General features: G+C 41.6%; 1 protein-coding gene across 5 annotated transcripts in view; it reads left to right on the top strand.

The window, feature by feature from the left end:
- MTO1 (mitochondrial tRNA translation optimization 1) overlaps positions 1-17,562 on the top strand; it is a 399,278-nt gene extending 381,716 nt beyond the window's left edge. For 3 of the 5 annotated variants that reach the window (XM_044069378.1, XM_044069380.1, XM_044069379.1), the window contains exon 13: positions 16,733-17,550. In XM_044069378.1, coding sequence (XP_043925313.1) covers positions 16,733-16,831 — 99 coding nt within the window. In that variant the 3' untranslated portion in view covers positions 16,832-17,550. Of the gene's footprint in view, positions 1-16,732 lie in introns of all 5 variants that reach the window. The other 2 variants (XM_044069382.1, XM_044069381.1) reach the window with 2 other exon arrangements.
- Positions 17,563-17,764: the final 202 nt, after the last annotated feature.

Below are 17,764 nucleotides of genomic sequence, written 5' to 3'. Positions count from 1 at the left end.
AGATACTTCCGCAGCATCAAACTGCAGTATTAAGGTAGTACAAGACATTCTTAGAGTCTAGAAGACCTAGCACTAGAAAGTCGTACTCAGACAAATGGAAAAGATTCACTATTTGGTGCCTGAGTTACCACTTCAATTCCAGTTCAGCACACATTACTACCATCCTAGAATACCTGGCCAGTTTGGCGGATAAAGTTCTTTCCTATTCCTCCATTAAAATTCATGGATCTGCCATTTCAGCCCACATTCCTACGCTTCCTCCAATCTTTTTCAATCCCCTGTTAAGATAATTTCTTAGGGGAGTCATTCACATTAGACTTCCTCGGAGGAATCCCACTCCTCCATGGGACCTCAGTTTTGTCCTAGAAAAACTGACTTTGCCCCCTTTTGAACCTGCAGCTAATGTTCCTCTCAAGTCTCATACTTGGGGAAAACAGTCCTGTTGCTGGCTATCACCTCAGCCAGGAGTGTATCTGAGTTGCAAGCCTTCATGGCAGTGGAACCATTTATTATCTTCCACCAAGACTAGATTTCCCTCAGAACTAATCCTTCTTTCATGCCCAAGGTGGTCACTGATACTTCTCTAAACCAAGCCATTCATCTGCCAACATTCCTCCCCAACCCTCAGAACAAAGGGGAAAGAATATTTCATTCTTTGGATGTGAACAGGCAGTTCTGCTTTTATCTGGACAGAATAAATGCCTTGAGAAAATCTGACCAGCTGTTTATTACCTTTGCCCCTGGCTCAGAGGAGAAGCCATCTTCTAAACAGACTCTTGTCTAAATGCATCTCCCACTGTATTTCTTTCTGTTACAACCATCATGGCAAAAAGGCCCCTGAAATAATTAGGTTGCACTCCACTAGGGCCACAGATACCTCTGCAGACTTTCTGAAGGGGTCCCTATTAAGGACATCTTGGAAGCAACCACCTGGTCATCTGTATATATTTTCGCAAAGCACTACCACTTGGCAGCCTTTTTTATGTCTAGAGCAGGATTTGCCATTGCTATCCTGCAGGCCATCCTCTTTTCTCTATAATCTTCTTCCTCCCTCAGTTCAGCTTTTGGGAATCTTTCCACAAGTTAGGACTGCAACAGTGAACCATGAAGAACATAGTACAGTTGTGTACACTTATGTACACTTAGCGTAAATGTAGCTGTTCGAGTGTATTCACTGTTGCAGTCTCCTTTCCCTCCCTCCTATCCCCTTAGCCTACTAATAACCAACTAATCCAGCCAAGGGTCACCACCCTTGGTTACCCTGTTAAGGTCGTCCTCTTCTTTAGTTCCCTCCTGTTCACTTCGGGATCATCCTGGTAAGAGGACAAGAAAATACTGATATCATGACTCAGGCTGGCTCCCTTTTTACCTGAGTGTACTGACATCTGTCAGGGCATCCACCAGCCTGGGAGGGAAAATAGTTTTGCTCTTCTGGAGAGCATTCATTTGAGGTGGCTGAGATATTTTAAGTTCATTTTTTTATGATGTGATAAGTCAATTTTTAATCAAGACATCTATGAAGATTGGGTGAAGACAGGTGAAGGCTGCCAGCCTAGCCAGATAAAATTTTGGAGATAATTCTGTCATCTGTAAATATTAATGTAAACCACAGGCTTGTGTCTTAAATGGTAAAATTAGTGTTACATGTGGAACTAAAAAAATGTAACAGTGCACTCTGTTGTCCAAGTAAAGCATGTTGTGTCCTTTGATGTTAAAACTCGGAGTCAGTAAGTCTAGAGTGAGGCATCCTGCCTATTGTTTTAAGGCCAGAGTTAATGGCCAGAATTTGCATTCATAAATATCGTTTATTGCTCTGGTTTCTGCCCAGAGGTGAAGAATGTAAATGTAGTTTCTGTTATCCTGGTAACCCAGGGAAGTGTGAAGAATGATGTAATGTGAACCAGGAATGTGATTTTAAAAACAGAGAGAATCAGAGAGCATTAAGCATTTTTGTCTTGACCATCCAACTCATCAGCACTGCCTTGCTCTATATGTAAGTTTATCTTAGACTTGTGTTCGCTCTCAGAAATAGCTAGAAACTAGAAAGATTAGACTAAGTGTTTTCTGTGATGTCAGAACTGTACTACTGAATTATTTTAAGTATTTCTCTGTGATCTCTGTACTCCTGACTAGCACTGTGTAGTAAAAAGTATTGTCTTGTGATTTGACTATTTGTTATTAAATAGTTTTAAACCCTTTCAACTGTGGCTGTTTTTGTACAGATAATTTAAGTTCTTTAGAGTACTTGCATGTCTTTGGTAAAATTGTACAAAGCCACTCCAATAGCTTTTGCCCTGGGCTATACTACCAATTGGATAATAATATTGCACAGTAATAATTGGACACCCTTTTAAGGGCCTTTGAGTAGCTGATAAATATTTGTGGGTGGTGGCAGCTGGTACTGCCGTATAGTCTGGGAAAAGCAGGCACAGCTGGAGAATCTGTGCCAGCCTTACCCAGGAGTGTCTGTGTGGTTATATAAAATCTTCTCAAAGTGTGTGTGTGTGTGTGTGTGTGTGTGTGTGTGTGTGTGTGTGTGTGAGTTACTTGGGCAGGGACATGAAGCACTGGTTGGACAGAGAGGGTGCTGGAGGTTTTAGCTTGCCCACTAGGATGAGATCTGGACCCTGTAGCTGTGCCAGTGGGGAGTCTTACTGGGGACTTGGAGAACAAGGGAGCGACCAGCCCCGGACTGACTGTGATCTCTGTGTACTCTTGAGGGAAATTGCACTTTACTGTGTGTATTTATTATCCTTTCCTCCTATATGAGATGCCCCTCACTGGTGTTAGTGGTGAGTATTCAGGCTCCTTGATTGCTGGCCAGGGCACAGGAGTCACATATTAATTGTTTGGCAGTGGTGGGAAATCCACACCACATATTAATTTGTTGGCAAATACTAATTGGCTTGTAGTGGTGTGGGTAGAATGAATTCCTGTAGCTTGTGTACTGTGAGCTCTGAATGTGTTTTGTACTCTAAATTAGCCACGCAGTGAATACTCTGGGTACAGATCACAATTGTTGTATTTCTTTTATTAGCTTAGTTAGTCAGGGTGAGCAGGCAGCATGTCAGCAGAGGAGTATGGAAAGCTGACAAGGAGCCAGTTGGTGGAGATGTGCCAAGCTAGGGGACTGGTGCATGGAAACCTGACTAAGGCAGACCTGATTGCAACCTTGGTTACAGCTGTATAAGAAAACAGCAACCAGGTGGGCAATCAGACTGGCAGTGGAAATATAATACCCTCTGAGAATGGACAGCTCAACCTTTCTGCAGAGGACTTAAAAATCCATCTGGAGCTAAAGAGACTTGAGTTGGAGGCCAGGCATTTGGAGATAGAAGCAGCTGAGAGACTGAGGAGTCTACAGGCTGTGGAGAATGAGAAACTGCTATGCCTGGAAGCCAAGGAAAAGGAGCGGCAGAGGAAGCATGAGAGGGAAATGCTGGCTCTTCGCCAGAGTCATGGAGGTAATGGGGAAGGGAGTGGCTGGACCCCAGAAGCACAAAAGGTCAGTACATTTCTTTCGCAGTTTGAAGAGGGGGATAATTTTGATAGTTTCATTCATCTCTTTGAGGGGGTATGCAAATAGTATAGTGTTGACCAAAGGCTCTGGGTACAGTTCCTGACCCCCTTACTCCATGGTAAAGCTGTAACTGTTTTGTCAAAAATGTTTTATGTTGCATGTTTTGGTTATACTGCTGTTAAAAATCACTTGTTAGAATGGTTTAAGCTAACACCTGAAATGTATAGGAAAAAGTTTTGTGAGCATAGACGCAAAGCAGATGAAAGTGTGTGTGAATATGTTACTGAACTGAGCACTTATTTCCATAGGTGGGTGAGCGGATGTCAGGTCACCACTTTTGAAGGGTTGGCAGACCTTTTGGTGAGGGAACAAGCCCTTAGCACTTTGCCTGAGAACATGAGGATCTGGTTAGCTGATAAACAGTGTGCTACTTCAGATGAGTTGGGGAAGAAGGGAGACCTACACCTGGCAAGCAGAGCAACCCTGCACAGGAAAGGGACCCCCAGTACTGCTCATGGGTCTAAAGGAACCCATTGTGGGCATCACAGACTGCCCCAACAGAATCTGCCAGTAGCAGGGGAACACACTAGTCCGGGTACACATCCAGGAGCTAGGGTTAAATGTTTTGAATGCAACCAGTGAGGCCATGTGACATACAGGTGTCCACGGAGGCAAGGTGGGGAACAAAAGGTGAGGGAGCCAGCAAGTCGGAAAAAACAAAATGCCAATAGTAGGCTGCCTTGGGACAACAAGGGTACCAAACTATCACCAGAGTTTATATTCTATTGTAGTGAATGGCAAAGAGGCCATTGCCAAGAGAGAGAGCCTGTGATATAACCATTGTAAAGTCTGCAATGGTTACCGAGGAGCACTACTTGCCTGGGCAGTCTACTCCAGTCAGGACTTTAGGAGGGATCTCACTTCCAAATATCTTTGGCTAGTGTTCACCTTGACTGGAAGGTTGGAAAAGAAAGCCAGCAAGTAGGTGTATTTGGGGATATACCTGCAGATGTCCTGGTAGTGAATGATTTTGATAGTGCTGTGCTTGTGCAGTTACACGCAGTCAGACATGGAGACAAGCAGGTAAGTCTGGTAGCCTGGGGTAGACCCAGACAGACTGCATACTTGCAGCCAGGACTGGTGAGGTGGTTACTTCAGGGAGGGGAGCTACCCTGTAGTAGTGAGACTAAAGGTGAACCACAGTTGCTTGGGGGTACTGATGGTCCCTTGGACAGAGTAACTGCAAAGGTAGAGGTGAGTAGTAGTACCCAGGCTGACAGTGAGGCACCAGTGTCAGAGGATGCCAAACTTCTTGTAGTAGAGGAGCTGGGAAGGGTTACAAGAAAAGAGACGAGACAGGCTCAGCTCTCAAACCCTACATTGCAAGGCCTGAGGCAGGTAGCTAGGGAGGCACCTGATTTTCAAGAAAAGGAGGAATCTGTATATTGGGACAAAGGGTTAATGTACAGAGAGTTGGACCCCTCAGGGAGGGCTAGAAGGTGAGAGAGTGTAGTAGTTGGTAGTGCCTAGAGCCTACTGTCTGGCGCTTCTAGCCATAGCCTATGATATTCCCTTTGCAGGTCATATGGGCATAAAATGTACAAAGAGGCGTATTATGCAGAACTTCTATTGGCTTGCAATCTCCAGAGATGTAACGGGGTACTGCAGGACCTGTGAAAAGTGCCAAAAGGTAGGCAAGGCAGGAGACAAGGTGAGAGCTCCTTTGATGCCTTTGCCTGTGATTGAGGAGCCATTTCATAGGGTAGCTATGGATATTGTGGGTCCTCTGAGTACCCCAACTTCCACGGGGAAAAAGTATATCCTAGTGGTAGTGGATTATGCTACACGGTATTGGCTTTGTCATCCGTTGAGGCAGAGAAGGTGACAAATGCACTGTTACAGATTTTCAGCAGGGTAGGTTTCTCAAAAGAAATACTGACTGACAGAGGTGCCAATTTCATGTCAGACCTACTGGCTTGTCTGTGGAAGTCCTGTGGGGTGAAGCACCTGAAGACCACCCCCTACCATCCCCAGACTAATGGTCTTGTTGAGAGGTTAAACTCTACAATGAAGTCCATGCTACAGGCTTTTGCAGATCAGTTTAAGAAGGAGTGGGACAAATATTTGCCCCATCTATTGTTTGCGTACAGAGAGGTTCCCCAGGAATCCACAGGTTTTTCACCATTTGAGTTGCTGTATGGGTATAGGGTGAGGGGGCCTCTAGATTTAGTTTGAGATGATTGGGAAGGTGAGTGCGAGTATCACAAGGAGTCTGTTGTGGCATATGTCCTAAACCTCAGGACAAGGCTCAGGGAAGTCATGGGCTTGGTCCAGGAGAACCTGGCAGAAGCCCAACATCAGGAAAACGTGTGGTATAACGGAAATGCTTGAGCTGGAGAGTGTGCTGTGGGGCAGCACCAGGTGGATACAGGACCCAAAGGCCTATTAGGCTGGCCCCTTATAGAGTGCCTGAGAGAGTCAAACAGACTCTGAGGGAGGAGGTACAGGAGATGTTGGAACTAGGGGTGATTCGGGAGTCCAGCAGTCCCTGGGCCTCCCCAGGGGTGCTGGTGCAAAAGACGGATGGCAGCACCAGGTTCTGTGTGGACTACAGGAAATTAAATAGTCACACAGAGTCAGATGCTTACCCCATGCCTAGTACAGATGTGGCCCTAGAGCAGCTGAATAGGGCTAAGTATCTTACAACCATTGATCTTACCAAGGGTCACTGGCAGGTGCCCTTGACTCCCATTGCTAGATAGAAGTCAGCCCTTGTGACTCCTTTTGGCTAGTATGAGTTCACAAAGATTCCCTTTGGGATGAAGAATGCCCCAGTGACTTTCCAGAGGCTGGTAGATCATATCCTAGCAGGAGGGTTTGCCCTTGCTTACCTAGATGATATTGCCATCTACAGCCATTCCTGGCCAGAGCACCTTCAGCATGTCAGGGAGGTGCTGGGCAGACTACAGAGGGCAGGGTTGACCGTTAAGCCAAGCAAATGTCAGGTGGGTATGACAGAGGTCTCCTAACTAGGACATAGAGTGGGGAGTGGTAAGATAAGGCCAGAACCAGCCAAAGTGGAAGCTATTCAGGCATGGCCTGTACCTGTTACTAAAAAGCAGGTGAGGACATTTTTAGGGACAGCAGGGTACTACAGAAAGTCCGTCCCCAGTTATAGTACCATAGCTGCTCCCCTCACAGACCTGACAAGGAAGAAGAGGCCAGATAAGGTAGTGTGGACCCCAGCCTGTGAGCAGGCATTCCAGAAGCTTAAAGAAGCTTTGGGAGGACTCCCCGTGTTAGCCAGTCCAGATTATTGCAAAGAATTTGTTGTGCAGGTGGATGCCTCGAACCATGGGGTGGGGACTGTACTTAGCTGGATTTCTTCGAAGGGGGAAGAGCACCCAGTGGTTTATTTTAGTCGTAGGCTCCAACCCAGGGAGGAATGCTATGCAGCTGTAGAAAAGGAATGTCTAGCCATAGTGTGGGCACTGCAGAAACTTCAGCCTTATCTGTATAGAAGGAAATTCACTATTATGACAGATCACAACCCCCTAACATGGTTAAATAAAGCCAGCCATCAAAATGCCAAGTTGCTAAGATGGAGCCTGGGGTTGCAAGCATATGATATGTCCATGCAGCACCGCAGTGGGATTAGCAATGCCAGTGCAGGTGGGCTCTCATGACAGGGAACACGGGGTAAGATATACTTAGATAGACCTAGCTCCCTCAAGCAGCATTTCTCAAGGGTCACTTGAAAAACTAGCTTGAGTTCTCTGGGGGCGGGGGGGGATATGTGAAGATTGGGTGATGATAGGTGAAGGCTGCCAGCCTAGCCAGATAGAATTTTGGAGATAATTCTGTCATCTGTAAATATTAATGTAAACCACAGGCTTGTGTCTTAAATGGTAAAAATAGTGTTACATGTGGAACTGAAAAAAAATGTAACAGTGCACTCTGTTGTCCAAGTAAAGCATGTTGTGTCCCTTTGATGTTAAAACTTGGAGTCAGTAAGTCTAGGGTGAGGCATCCTGCCTATTGTTTTAAGGCCAGAGTTAATGGCCAGAATTTGCATTCATAAATATCGTTTATTGCTCTGGTTTCTGCCCAAAGGTGAAGAATGTAAATTTAGTTTCTGTTAGCCTGGGAACCCAGGGAAGTCTGAAGAATGGTGTAATGTGAACCAGGAATGTGATTTTAAAAACAGAGAGAATCAGAGGGCGTTAAGCATTTTTGTCTTGACCACAGGGGCGGCTCGTCCAATCGGACTGCCGGACTGCAGCCCTCCCACCTAGAAAATAACAAAAAAAAATCTGTAAAACATAAAAACAAAGACTGCCTTTACCAGCCCTCCCACCTAGAAAATTGTAAAACATAAAAACAAAGACTGCCTTTACCAGCCCTCCCACCTAGAAAATAACAAATCTGTAAAACATAAAAACAAAGACTGCCTTTACCAGCAGTCCTGATATGGACACATAGGTACCCAGCAATCATTGCTGTGAGGTACCAGGAATCTGTGCGGTGACGACCGCACAGAACAGAGGAGTTCCAGACTGCTTCAGCTGCAGTCAGGACCAATGAGGAGGGCTGAGCTGCTCTCGCAGGACTGTTTCAGTGTGCGGGCTTCGGGTAGGTGTTTGTATTGTGGGCTTGCTTGCTGTTCAGTCGCTTCGTGGATCGGTCTATTTGTTCGGTCGCTTGCTTGCTGTTCGGTCAGGTAGGTGAAGAGCTGTGTGTGTGTGTGTGTGTGTGTGTGTGTGTGTGTGTGTGTGTGTGTGTGTGTGTGTGTGTGTGTGGATCAGTCTGTTCGGATGGTCGCTGGGCTTGCTGTGTGGATCAGTCGGTCACTGGGCTTGCTGTGTGTGTGTGGATCGGTCTGTTCGGATGGTCGCTGCTGGGCTTGGTGTGTGTGTGTGGTCGCTGGGCTTGCTGTGTGTGGATCGGTCTGTTCGGATGGTCACTGGGCTTGGTGTGTGTGTGTCTGCCTGGGGAGTCCTAGTAGGGGGGTTAGGTAGGGGATTAACTGTGTGTGTGTGTGTGTGTGTGTGTGTGTGTGTGTGTGTGTGTGTGTGTGTGTATATATGAGTGAGTGTACATATGACCCTATCAAGTGTTGGGGGGGGTGTTTGGTACTGAGTGCGGTAGCAGAGCTTGGGTGGGGAGAAAGTGGCAACTGCCTCAACTGGTGGGGTGTGATGGCATGATGCCAATCTCTCTTCATTGCATACCAGTTTTTTTAAAACCAATATTGTATTTGTGGTTTCCTACAAAGTAATCCATGGTGGTGCAGAAGTTAATGTTGCCACGTCAGAGCAAGAGGTTCTCTGGTTCAATTCTCAGCTGGAGTGCCTTCTGTGTGGAGTCTGCATGTCCTGCCTGTGGTCATGTGGGTTTCCTTCAGTGGTCCGGTTTCCTCCCATATCCTAAAGACATGCTGTTGGTGGATTGGACACTCTAAACTGGCCCTAGGTATGCATGTGTGTGTCTTTTGTTGAAGTTTGGGTGCCGGGCTGGCAACTCTACACTGTAAAACTCCATTGCCATCCGTTCTGCGGACTATTGTTCAGCATTTGTGACCCCTAATGGGAAAAGCTGAAAGGAGAAGATTGTATTTGTGGTTTGCTACAGTTTAAAAGAGAGAAAGAGAGACAATGTTTTTTTTTATTTATTTTTTTAACTAAAACCTGAGTCCTGTAGCAATTATGTTTCAGAGAGCTAGTCATTGTTGAGATATAATTGTATAGATTTTGTATCAGTAGTAAGATGCAGTATTTGCATTCAATAACTGAAGAAGAAGTACTTGTAATACGGAATGGTAAAGAGCCCTCTCTCCCATTCATTTCTGGATTTATATTTTAAGTCAATTCCATAGGTGATATAAGTAGTTTGTTAAATGCAGATTTATTGTGCTAGCCTGTGAACTAAGACAGGTTAGGTACATAAACGTTTGTTATTGAAAGACTGTTTTCTGATATTGGACATATAACATAGGGGCTTCAAAAGGGGATATTCCCAATATATTTGAGCTGGAACAATTGAAATAACCATGAAAAATACAATGGTAGATTAAATGTCTGGCCCTATAAATGCTATATTTTTATTTATTTGTTAGAGCGCAGCTCCTATGACATAGAAGGACTAAGTTACTATATAATTCTGAATATTTTATATATATATATATATATATATATATATATATATATATATATATATATATATATATATATATATATATATATATATATATATATATATATATATATATATATATATATATATATATATATATATATATATATATATATATATATATATATATATATATATATATATATATATATATATATATATATATATATATATATATATATATATATATGTATATATATATATATATATATATATATATATGTATATATATGTATATATGTATATATATATATATATACACACACACACATATATATAAAGAAGGTTCTGATTAATTAGTGTGTTTTCATTCTGAGAGCATTAATTCCTAAATATCCTTAATTGAAATTGTCTCAGTTAATACGTTTAAGACTAAAGCATTATTTATGCAATGGTAATTGCAAGAAAGTTATTAGTCAAATGTCAGTTTTGTATCTATTATTGGATTAAGACAAAGTATGAATAAAGATGTTTTTCTTTTGTAGGATAAGATTTGTTCTGAACATATGTGATGTCAATGTTTGACACCTATGTGTTCTGCGGCAGCTTCCAGTGCTAATGAGAATGTTAGTGAGACAGAACAGGGTGCATTTAACTGGACATACAAGTCAGAGACAGGACCCTGAAATGTCGCGACTTGAAATTCTGAGTCCAGAGATGCAAAAACAAACAAAAAAAACCTAAAGATCCAGGCAAACAGTGACCCTTGAATGTCATTTTTCTCCTTTAAACTTCCTTTGTGCACCCCCTGATGTGAGGGGGAAAGCCTCCCACACCCCCAAACCGATACAGACCAACTCTGAGATTGCCATAACTCAGGGAAAGGGAATATTCTGAGAAATGCTCATTTCACATTTCATATATGTTAGTCCAGATTTTTCAGCAAATCATTTGCAAGTTGGTGAAGGGCTGTGTGTGTGTGGAGCAGTCTGTTCGGATGGTCGCTGGGGCTGGGCTTGGTGTGTGTGTGTGTGTGTGTGTGTGTGTGTGTGTGTGTGTGTGTGTGTGTGTGTGTGTGTGTGTGTGTGTGTGTGTGTAATGCCCCGGTTACTATATACTGGTGGCTAGAGAGCAAATGGTGGTGGGTAGAGATACTCAGGCTTGAACCCTGTACCTTGTATGCAGGTTTTAAGGACCTGAATTCCCTACCCACCACCATTTGCAAAAAAGTTGCAGATTTTTGCCTCATATGTGATCTGATCTGTTCCTCATAATATCTGCGGTTTCTAACTATTGCAATGCTTGATATTTGGTGCAGTGGTAGCACTGTTGCCTCACAGCTACAGGTTCTCAGGTTTGATTCTTGGCTGGGGTGCCTTCTGTGTGGGGTCTTCATCTTCTCCCTGTGTTTGTGTGGGTTTGCTTTTGTGTCCTCCCATGTTACAAAGACATGTCTGCATTATTTCTTCCTGTTGCCTTCTGTGTGGGGTCTGCATCTTCTCCCTGTGTTTGTGTGGGTTTGCTTTTGTGTCCTCCCATGTTACAAAGACATGTCTGCATTATTTCTTCCTGGGCCTCTGCTGAACATTGATTTTTTGTTCCAAGTTAGATTGTCCTGATTAACACATGTTAAAAGTGACAGGCATTTGAATTTCAAACTTCAGGTTTCTGAACGTTTAATTCCTTGCATATTTGATGGTGCAGTGGTAGTATTGTTGCCTCGCAGCTATAGGTTTTCTGGTTTGATTCTTGGCTAGGGTTCCTTCTGTGTGGAGTCTGCATCTCATCCCTGTGTTTGTGTGGATTTGCTCTGGTGTCCTGCCATTTTACAAAGACATGTGTCTGCAGTATTTCTCCCTGGGCCTCTGCTGAAAATTGTTTTTGTTCCATCAGAATTAAAATAGACATTGAATTTCAGACTTCATATTCTTCAGAAAATGCATAGTAACACAACCTTTTACACAACCTTTTATTCTAGCAATTTTCTAAGATGAATATTTGAAATTTGTCCTTATTTTTGGGACTGTATTACCCCATTATTGGCTTTGTCCAGTTTTTTTGTGCTAAGGTTGATAGCTATGGCAAGAACTGAATTCACTGAATATGTTTGAGGGCTGTATTCCCTCATTACTGGGTTTGTCCAGGTGTTTTGTGCTAAGAGGTTGACTGCTATGGTGAGAACTGAATTCATTAAATGATAGCCATTTAAGTTTCAGTCTTTCTCTCTCTCACAAAGCAGCCGATTTGGCGTAGTGGTATGTTGCTCCGACTGTTTTGCACAGGGACCTTGGGAGTAAAATGTATGATGGTAACGCAGCATTTTTCTTTCACAAAGCAGGTGATTTGGCATAGTGGTATGTTGCTCTGACTGTTTTGCACAGGAACATTGGTAGTAAAATGTATGGTGGTAACACAGCATTTTTCTTTCACAAAGCAGCTGATTTGGCATAGTGGTATGTTGCTCTGACTCTTTTGCACAGGGATCTTGGCAGTAAAATGTATGGTGGTAACAGCATTTTATTCTAGCAACTTTCCAAGATTATACAAGCAATGTTTAATGTGCCCCTGGTTTTTGGCCTTTTGACCCCCCTCCCCAATCAATTTGGCTTTTTCCAGATTTCTTGTGCTGCGAAGTTGAGATGCAGTTGAGTGTTGAGTAGATTTTTACTTCTTCAGAGATTGTGCATATTTACTGATAATGGTGGACTGTAGAATTGTGCATATTTACTGATAATGGTGGACTGTAGAATTGTGCATATTTACTGATAATGGTGGACTGTAGAAGTTTGAGTAGACTTATGATGGAAATGTTCTGAACTGGGCAGTTTTGTCATTATTGGTGCATGCATTTTGTTTCATTGTTTACTGGAAAAATGTTCAAAACAATAGGAAGGTGTATCAAAGAGCACATGTATGTTTCATATGCAAGGGGCCTATGATTTGAAAACAGCCCAGAATTAATCTTTATCTGTCACTGGTAAAATGTATTTTCTTTGAATGTGGGTTTCAATGCTGTTTCAATGAATGTGAGTTTCAAGGGCAGAGAAGTTTTAAGCTAAGTTTGTTTAGCAGATGTCTTAGTGTTTGTGCTGTAAAATGCAAAATAAAACTTTCTAATGAAGTCCAAATCATCATAGAAGTAAATCAGTATGCACATTAGTGTTTATGGTAAATGGAGTGAAATAGCCAAGTAATGGATCATTGGAATGATTTTGTGAGGGGGAAGGGCGGCAAACTTGCAGACAGCCCCAGCTGAACTATACCTCCCAACTGTCCAGATTTTCAAAGAATGAATAGATTTTTGCTTCTTATTTTTGGTTTGTTCCTCATAAAATTTGTGGTTTTCTGGCAAAATCATTTAGGAATTAAGTCACTAAATAATGACACACTGAGTTTCAGACTTCATAACCTTCAGAAAAATGCATGCTAAAGTAAGACCTGTTGTTCTATCAACTGTCTCAGTTTATACAAGAGCAATTTTTAGTACTGTTTATATGTTCCCCCAATATATTTGGCCTTGTCCAGATTTATTGCATTAACAGGTTGAGAGGTACATGCAAATAAATTGCTCTATAGAATTAGGCATAGCCAAACCTCTCAACTGTCCCTGATTTTGGCTCAAAATGTTGCTCTTCCCGTAATAATCCCTCCACAAAATAGCAATTTTGGAAGAAAACATGGAGGGTTTACAATTAAGAAATAACTGTAATAATCAGAGTTGTAGATTACTTTTATTTCAGAAATGCATGTAGATTCTTTTATTTTGTCAGCTACTCAAGTAGTGTCCCTTCTTTGACAGGTTCCCAGCTGTATTGTGTGGCTATTTTATATTTTTACATCACATTTTTGGTTAATTTTTCATAAAATTGTGGGGGGTTTTTTTGGCAAATTAGTGACAAATCATTAAAGACTGAAGTTAGAAAATAATGACAGACATTTGAGTTTCAGATTTCATACCATTCAGAAAATTCATACTAATGCAAGACCTATTCTATTATCTTTCTAAGTTTATAAGAGCAATATTTTAAAAATTGTCCTTATTTTTGTGCCTTTGTCTCACTTTTTTGTATGGCTTTGTCCAGATTTCTTGCTCTGAGATTGAGAGTTATGACAAATGTGTCAGGGCCATCAGTCAGCCAGAGACATTTCAAATTGACATACTTGTTGCACCCCACTCCCCCATGTAGTGACTCTGGATGTGTCGAAGCAAAGCAAGGAGTAGTTATGCAGTGTAAATGTGCAGAGTACCCCCCCCCCCCATCCAAGGTAGACACAAGTACTAGAGTGGCTTTTCATCTGTCCTTGATTTTTGCAGAGTGGTCTGGTTTCTGTCATATTTTTTGTACTGTTGATTTATGCTTATTACTCAAAGTGCTTGTTGCTCTGTGTTTAAGTAGCAATACTTTAATGACCATCATCAGATAAGCTTGGCTGAGATCGTAAGATGCAAGTAAGCTTTAATAAGCATACTGTTAAAGAATTGCCAACATTGAAAGCCTTTCTGTTGTTGCCATGTAGAGAATACTTAACTAGATAATGTATAGGCCTCGGGTATTGAAATGCATATGATAGTATTTGTAATAAAGGACAGGGTTACATTATTTTAAGAAGCTCATTACACTTGGAGACTTCCAGTCATCTCTGCAGGCTTTACCCGTAAACTAAACAGAATGCCAATCGTGTGGTCCATAACCTGTACAGTAATCCTTTTAAGCAATGTATCTTGAGCTTATTTCTTGTTTGCTTTTCATTTTTTACTTTGATCATGTTTTCCCCATGAAACAAGGAGATAGTTGTCAGGCAGCAGGTCTTTTTTTGGATAAGAAACATTTTTACAAGTGGGGGCATCAGAGATTTCTACTTTCAGCATGTTACTTGGTACTTTAATAAAGCTGAATATAAATTATAATTAGAACTGCAGTGCAAGAAGTGGTTTGAGTTGAGTGCTGCTTGTTTTTCTTATACTTGATTTTGACTGGCATTCCATTAATGTATTTACAAAGTAATTTATTTTTTCATGCCTCACAACCTTTTTGTTTCCATCTAGATATTAAGTTAGCGGTCATGCAGCCAATGCATTGAAATATTTTTATTCTTCTGCACTTCATTTTGTCTCGATTGGACTCTCATAATGACGGTTTGGCACCCAGGGCAGTGTATTTAGTTAGTTTTTGTGGTTTTGAGCATAGCTCCTCCCCTTTCTAGTTGACCACACCCCTTCCCATTGACCCCACCCATTCAGCTGTCTCCTGCAGCCCCCCTTTGATTTGAAGTCACCAGCCGCCACTGCTTGACCATCCAACTCATCAGCACTGTCTTGCTTTATATGTAAGTTTATCTTAAACTTGTGTTCTCTCTCAGAAATAGCTAGAAATTAGAAATATTAGACTGTATTTTTCTGTGATGTCAGAACTGTACTACTGAATTATTTTAACTGTTTCTCTGTGATCTCTGAACTTCTGACTAGCACTGTGTAGTAAAAAGTATTGTCTTGTGTTTTGACTGTTATTAAATAGTTTTAAACCCTTTCAACTGTGGCTGTTTTTGTAGAAATAATTTAAGCTCTTTAGAGTACTTGCATGCCTTTGGTAAAATTGTACAAAGCCACTCCAATAGCTTTAGCCCTGGGCTATACTACCAATTGGATAATAATATTGCACAGTAATAATTGGACACCCTTTTAAGGGCCTTTGAGTAGCTGATAAATATTAGTGGGTGGTGGCAGCTGGTACTACCGTATAGTCTGGGAAAAGCGGGCACAGCTGGAGAACCTGTGCCAGCCTTCCCCAGGAGTGTCTGTGTGGTTATATAAACTCTTCTCAAAGTGTGTGTGTGTGTGTGTGTGTGTGTGTGTGTGTGTGTGTGTGTGTGTGTGTGTGTGTGTGTGTGTGTCAGCTACCTGGGCAGGGACATGAAGCACTGGTTGGACAGAGAGGGTGCTGGTGGTTTTAGCTTGCCCACTAGGCTGAGATCTGGACCCTATAGCTGTGCCAGTGGGGAGTCTTTTTGGGGACCTGGAGAGCAAGGGAGTGGCCAGCCCCGGACTGACTGTGATCTCTGTGTGCTCTTAAGGGAAGTTGCACTTTACTGTGTGTATTTGTCATCCTTTCCTCCTATATGATACGACCCTCATTGGTGTTAGTGGTGAGGATTGAGGCTCCTTGATTGCTGGGCCAGGGCACAGTGTCACAGCATCTTTGGGTGATGTTAGAGCGGTAAAGATCCCTAGTAGCCTTACTTTCTGTTTTGAGATAAAGAGAACTAAGTTTTATATCTGTATGGTTTAATTTTGTAAGTTCAGTACCTCATGTGACAAAACAGGAAGCAAAATAGTTGGTCCATTTTTTCATAAATTGAAAGGACTGGTGCCATTCATAATCCTGCATATAGTATTTTTTTAACCAAGTAAATAAAATGGACTGAAAAGTCATGATGTAATCCAAGTAAAAAGCTGAGTCTGATTGCAGACTGGTGTTTTGTATAAAGACAGCAGGAGACTGTATAACAAAAGACAATGAAACTGTTACATAGTGAATTGTTGTAAATCTCGAGTAACAGAGTAGTGATCTTTGTAGCATTTCACTCGAACATGTATAGAAATATGCAAAAGTTATTGCAGTTTTGAAACATGTATTTATTCTGGTAAATCTTTGGTAGTTATCTTTTCTGCACTGATGGAAGGGAGATCTTCAGTGTGTTCATAGGGCACTTGTTGCAGCTATCTTTGAGTGTTCAGTAATGATGCTATCTGAGGTATAAGTACTTTTTATGAAGAGGGGTAGTAATGCTTTGGAAATGCTTTAATAATGGACCCCCCCCCTGGAATTGGCTGTTGAAGAATATGTGGGTAGAAAGAGACCTTAGTAATTAAGAGTTTATGGAATTAAAATTCATGGATGAAAAAAAAAAATCATGAATGACAGAAAATAGGACAGTGCAGACAGCCGTTTACCACTGATTACAGATGGTAGTGAGTGATGCTAAAGAGTTTAATGCTACGAAGTTATAAATACCCACAGGCTTTATTGGGAGTTGGTTGCATTTCTCATGTCTTCTGTCTTTTCCTGTCTCCCTGTTTAGATCGGGGCTGCAAGTCGTATTCCAGGGATAACACCAGCTGCTGTTGTGAATCTGCTGCGTTTTGTAAAGCATGAGCAACAACAATGCAGGAGTGAGTGACAAAGTCTGGGGCAGTTAACCCCCACCCTACCAAAGAGTTTGAAATAGACACCAAACAGAAACTTTTTGCTTCAGTGAAATTTGTTGGGCATACCTGCTTTTAACTGTGTTACAACATATTTAAGTTCCAATTATTTTGACTTGCAGGTGAAGATGATTCAGATTGTGTTTACTAGATCATTTTTTAGTTATGGTCAGAAGCAGCTGATGATGTTTTTAGTCTTATTACTACCCAACAGCATGACTCCAAGACTTTACCATTGTATATTACAATGGCATATGCTTATTTAATTACCAAAATTTTAAAGACCGTGTCTTCATTATGTGTGGCTTTCCTGGTAATCAGGATAATACAGCAAGTAATAAAGCCGTTAAGTTTAAAAAAAAAATCTGTGTGTTATTTTGAAGTTTAGTTTTCATGGTAATAAATACTGTCTGATAGTTCTATGTTTGATGTGATAACGATGTTAAGAAAGTTGTTCTATAGCATGCATTACTTTGAAAGATGTCTGAGTTAAAATTTACGTATGTGGTAAATGTGGTATATCACCGTCATTTTAGAAAAGGCTTCATTCACTTAATGATTCTGTCCACAGAATATCATTCTGATGAACCAGGTTTTGACCAAAATGGCAATTTTCTATTGAGTTTTCATGCTCTGTCTACCCACTGGGATTTTTGTGGAGATTGTGGTGCCAGAGATAAGTGGATAGTTGACTGGAATAACTCTTCAAATTGTTCATAGCCATGCATCTGTGTGTGTTCAGGGATGGATTGGTATCCATTCCAGGATTGGTTATAATGGTTGTGTGACTTAAGCCCATTGATTGCCTGGCTAATCTTCAGCTCCTTTACAGCCCTGAACATGATAAAGCATGTACTAAGGGTAAAAACTGAATTTGTCACAAATACAGTAAACATTTACTAAATTGC

This window comes from Protopterus annectens, chromosome 4.part0 (genome assembly GCF_019279795.1).
Source record: "Protopterus annectens isolate FY-2018-M chromosome 4.part0, PAN1.0, whole genome shotgun sequence".
Classification (NCBI taxonomy): Eukaryota; Metazoa; Chordata; order Ceratodontiformes; family Protopteridae; genus Protopterus; species Protopterus annectens.
Note: the sequence above shows the minus strand (reverse complement) of the source record. Positions and strands in the feature narration are given on the sequence as shown.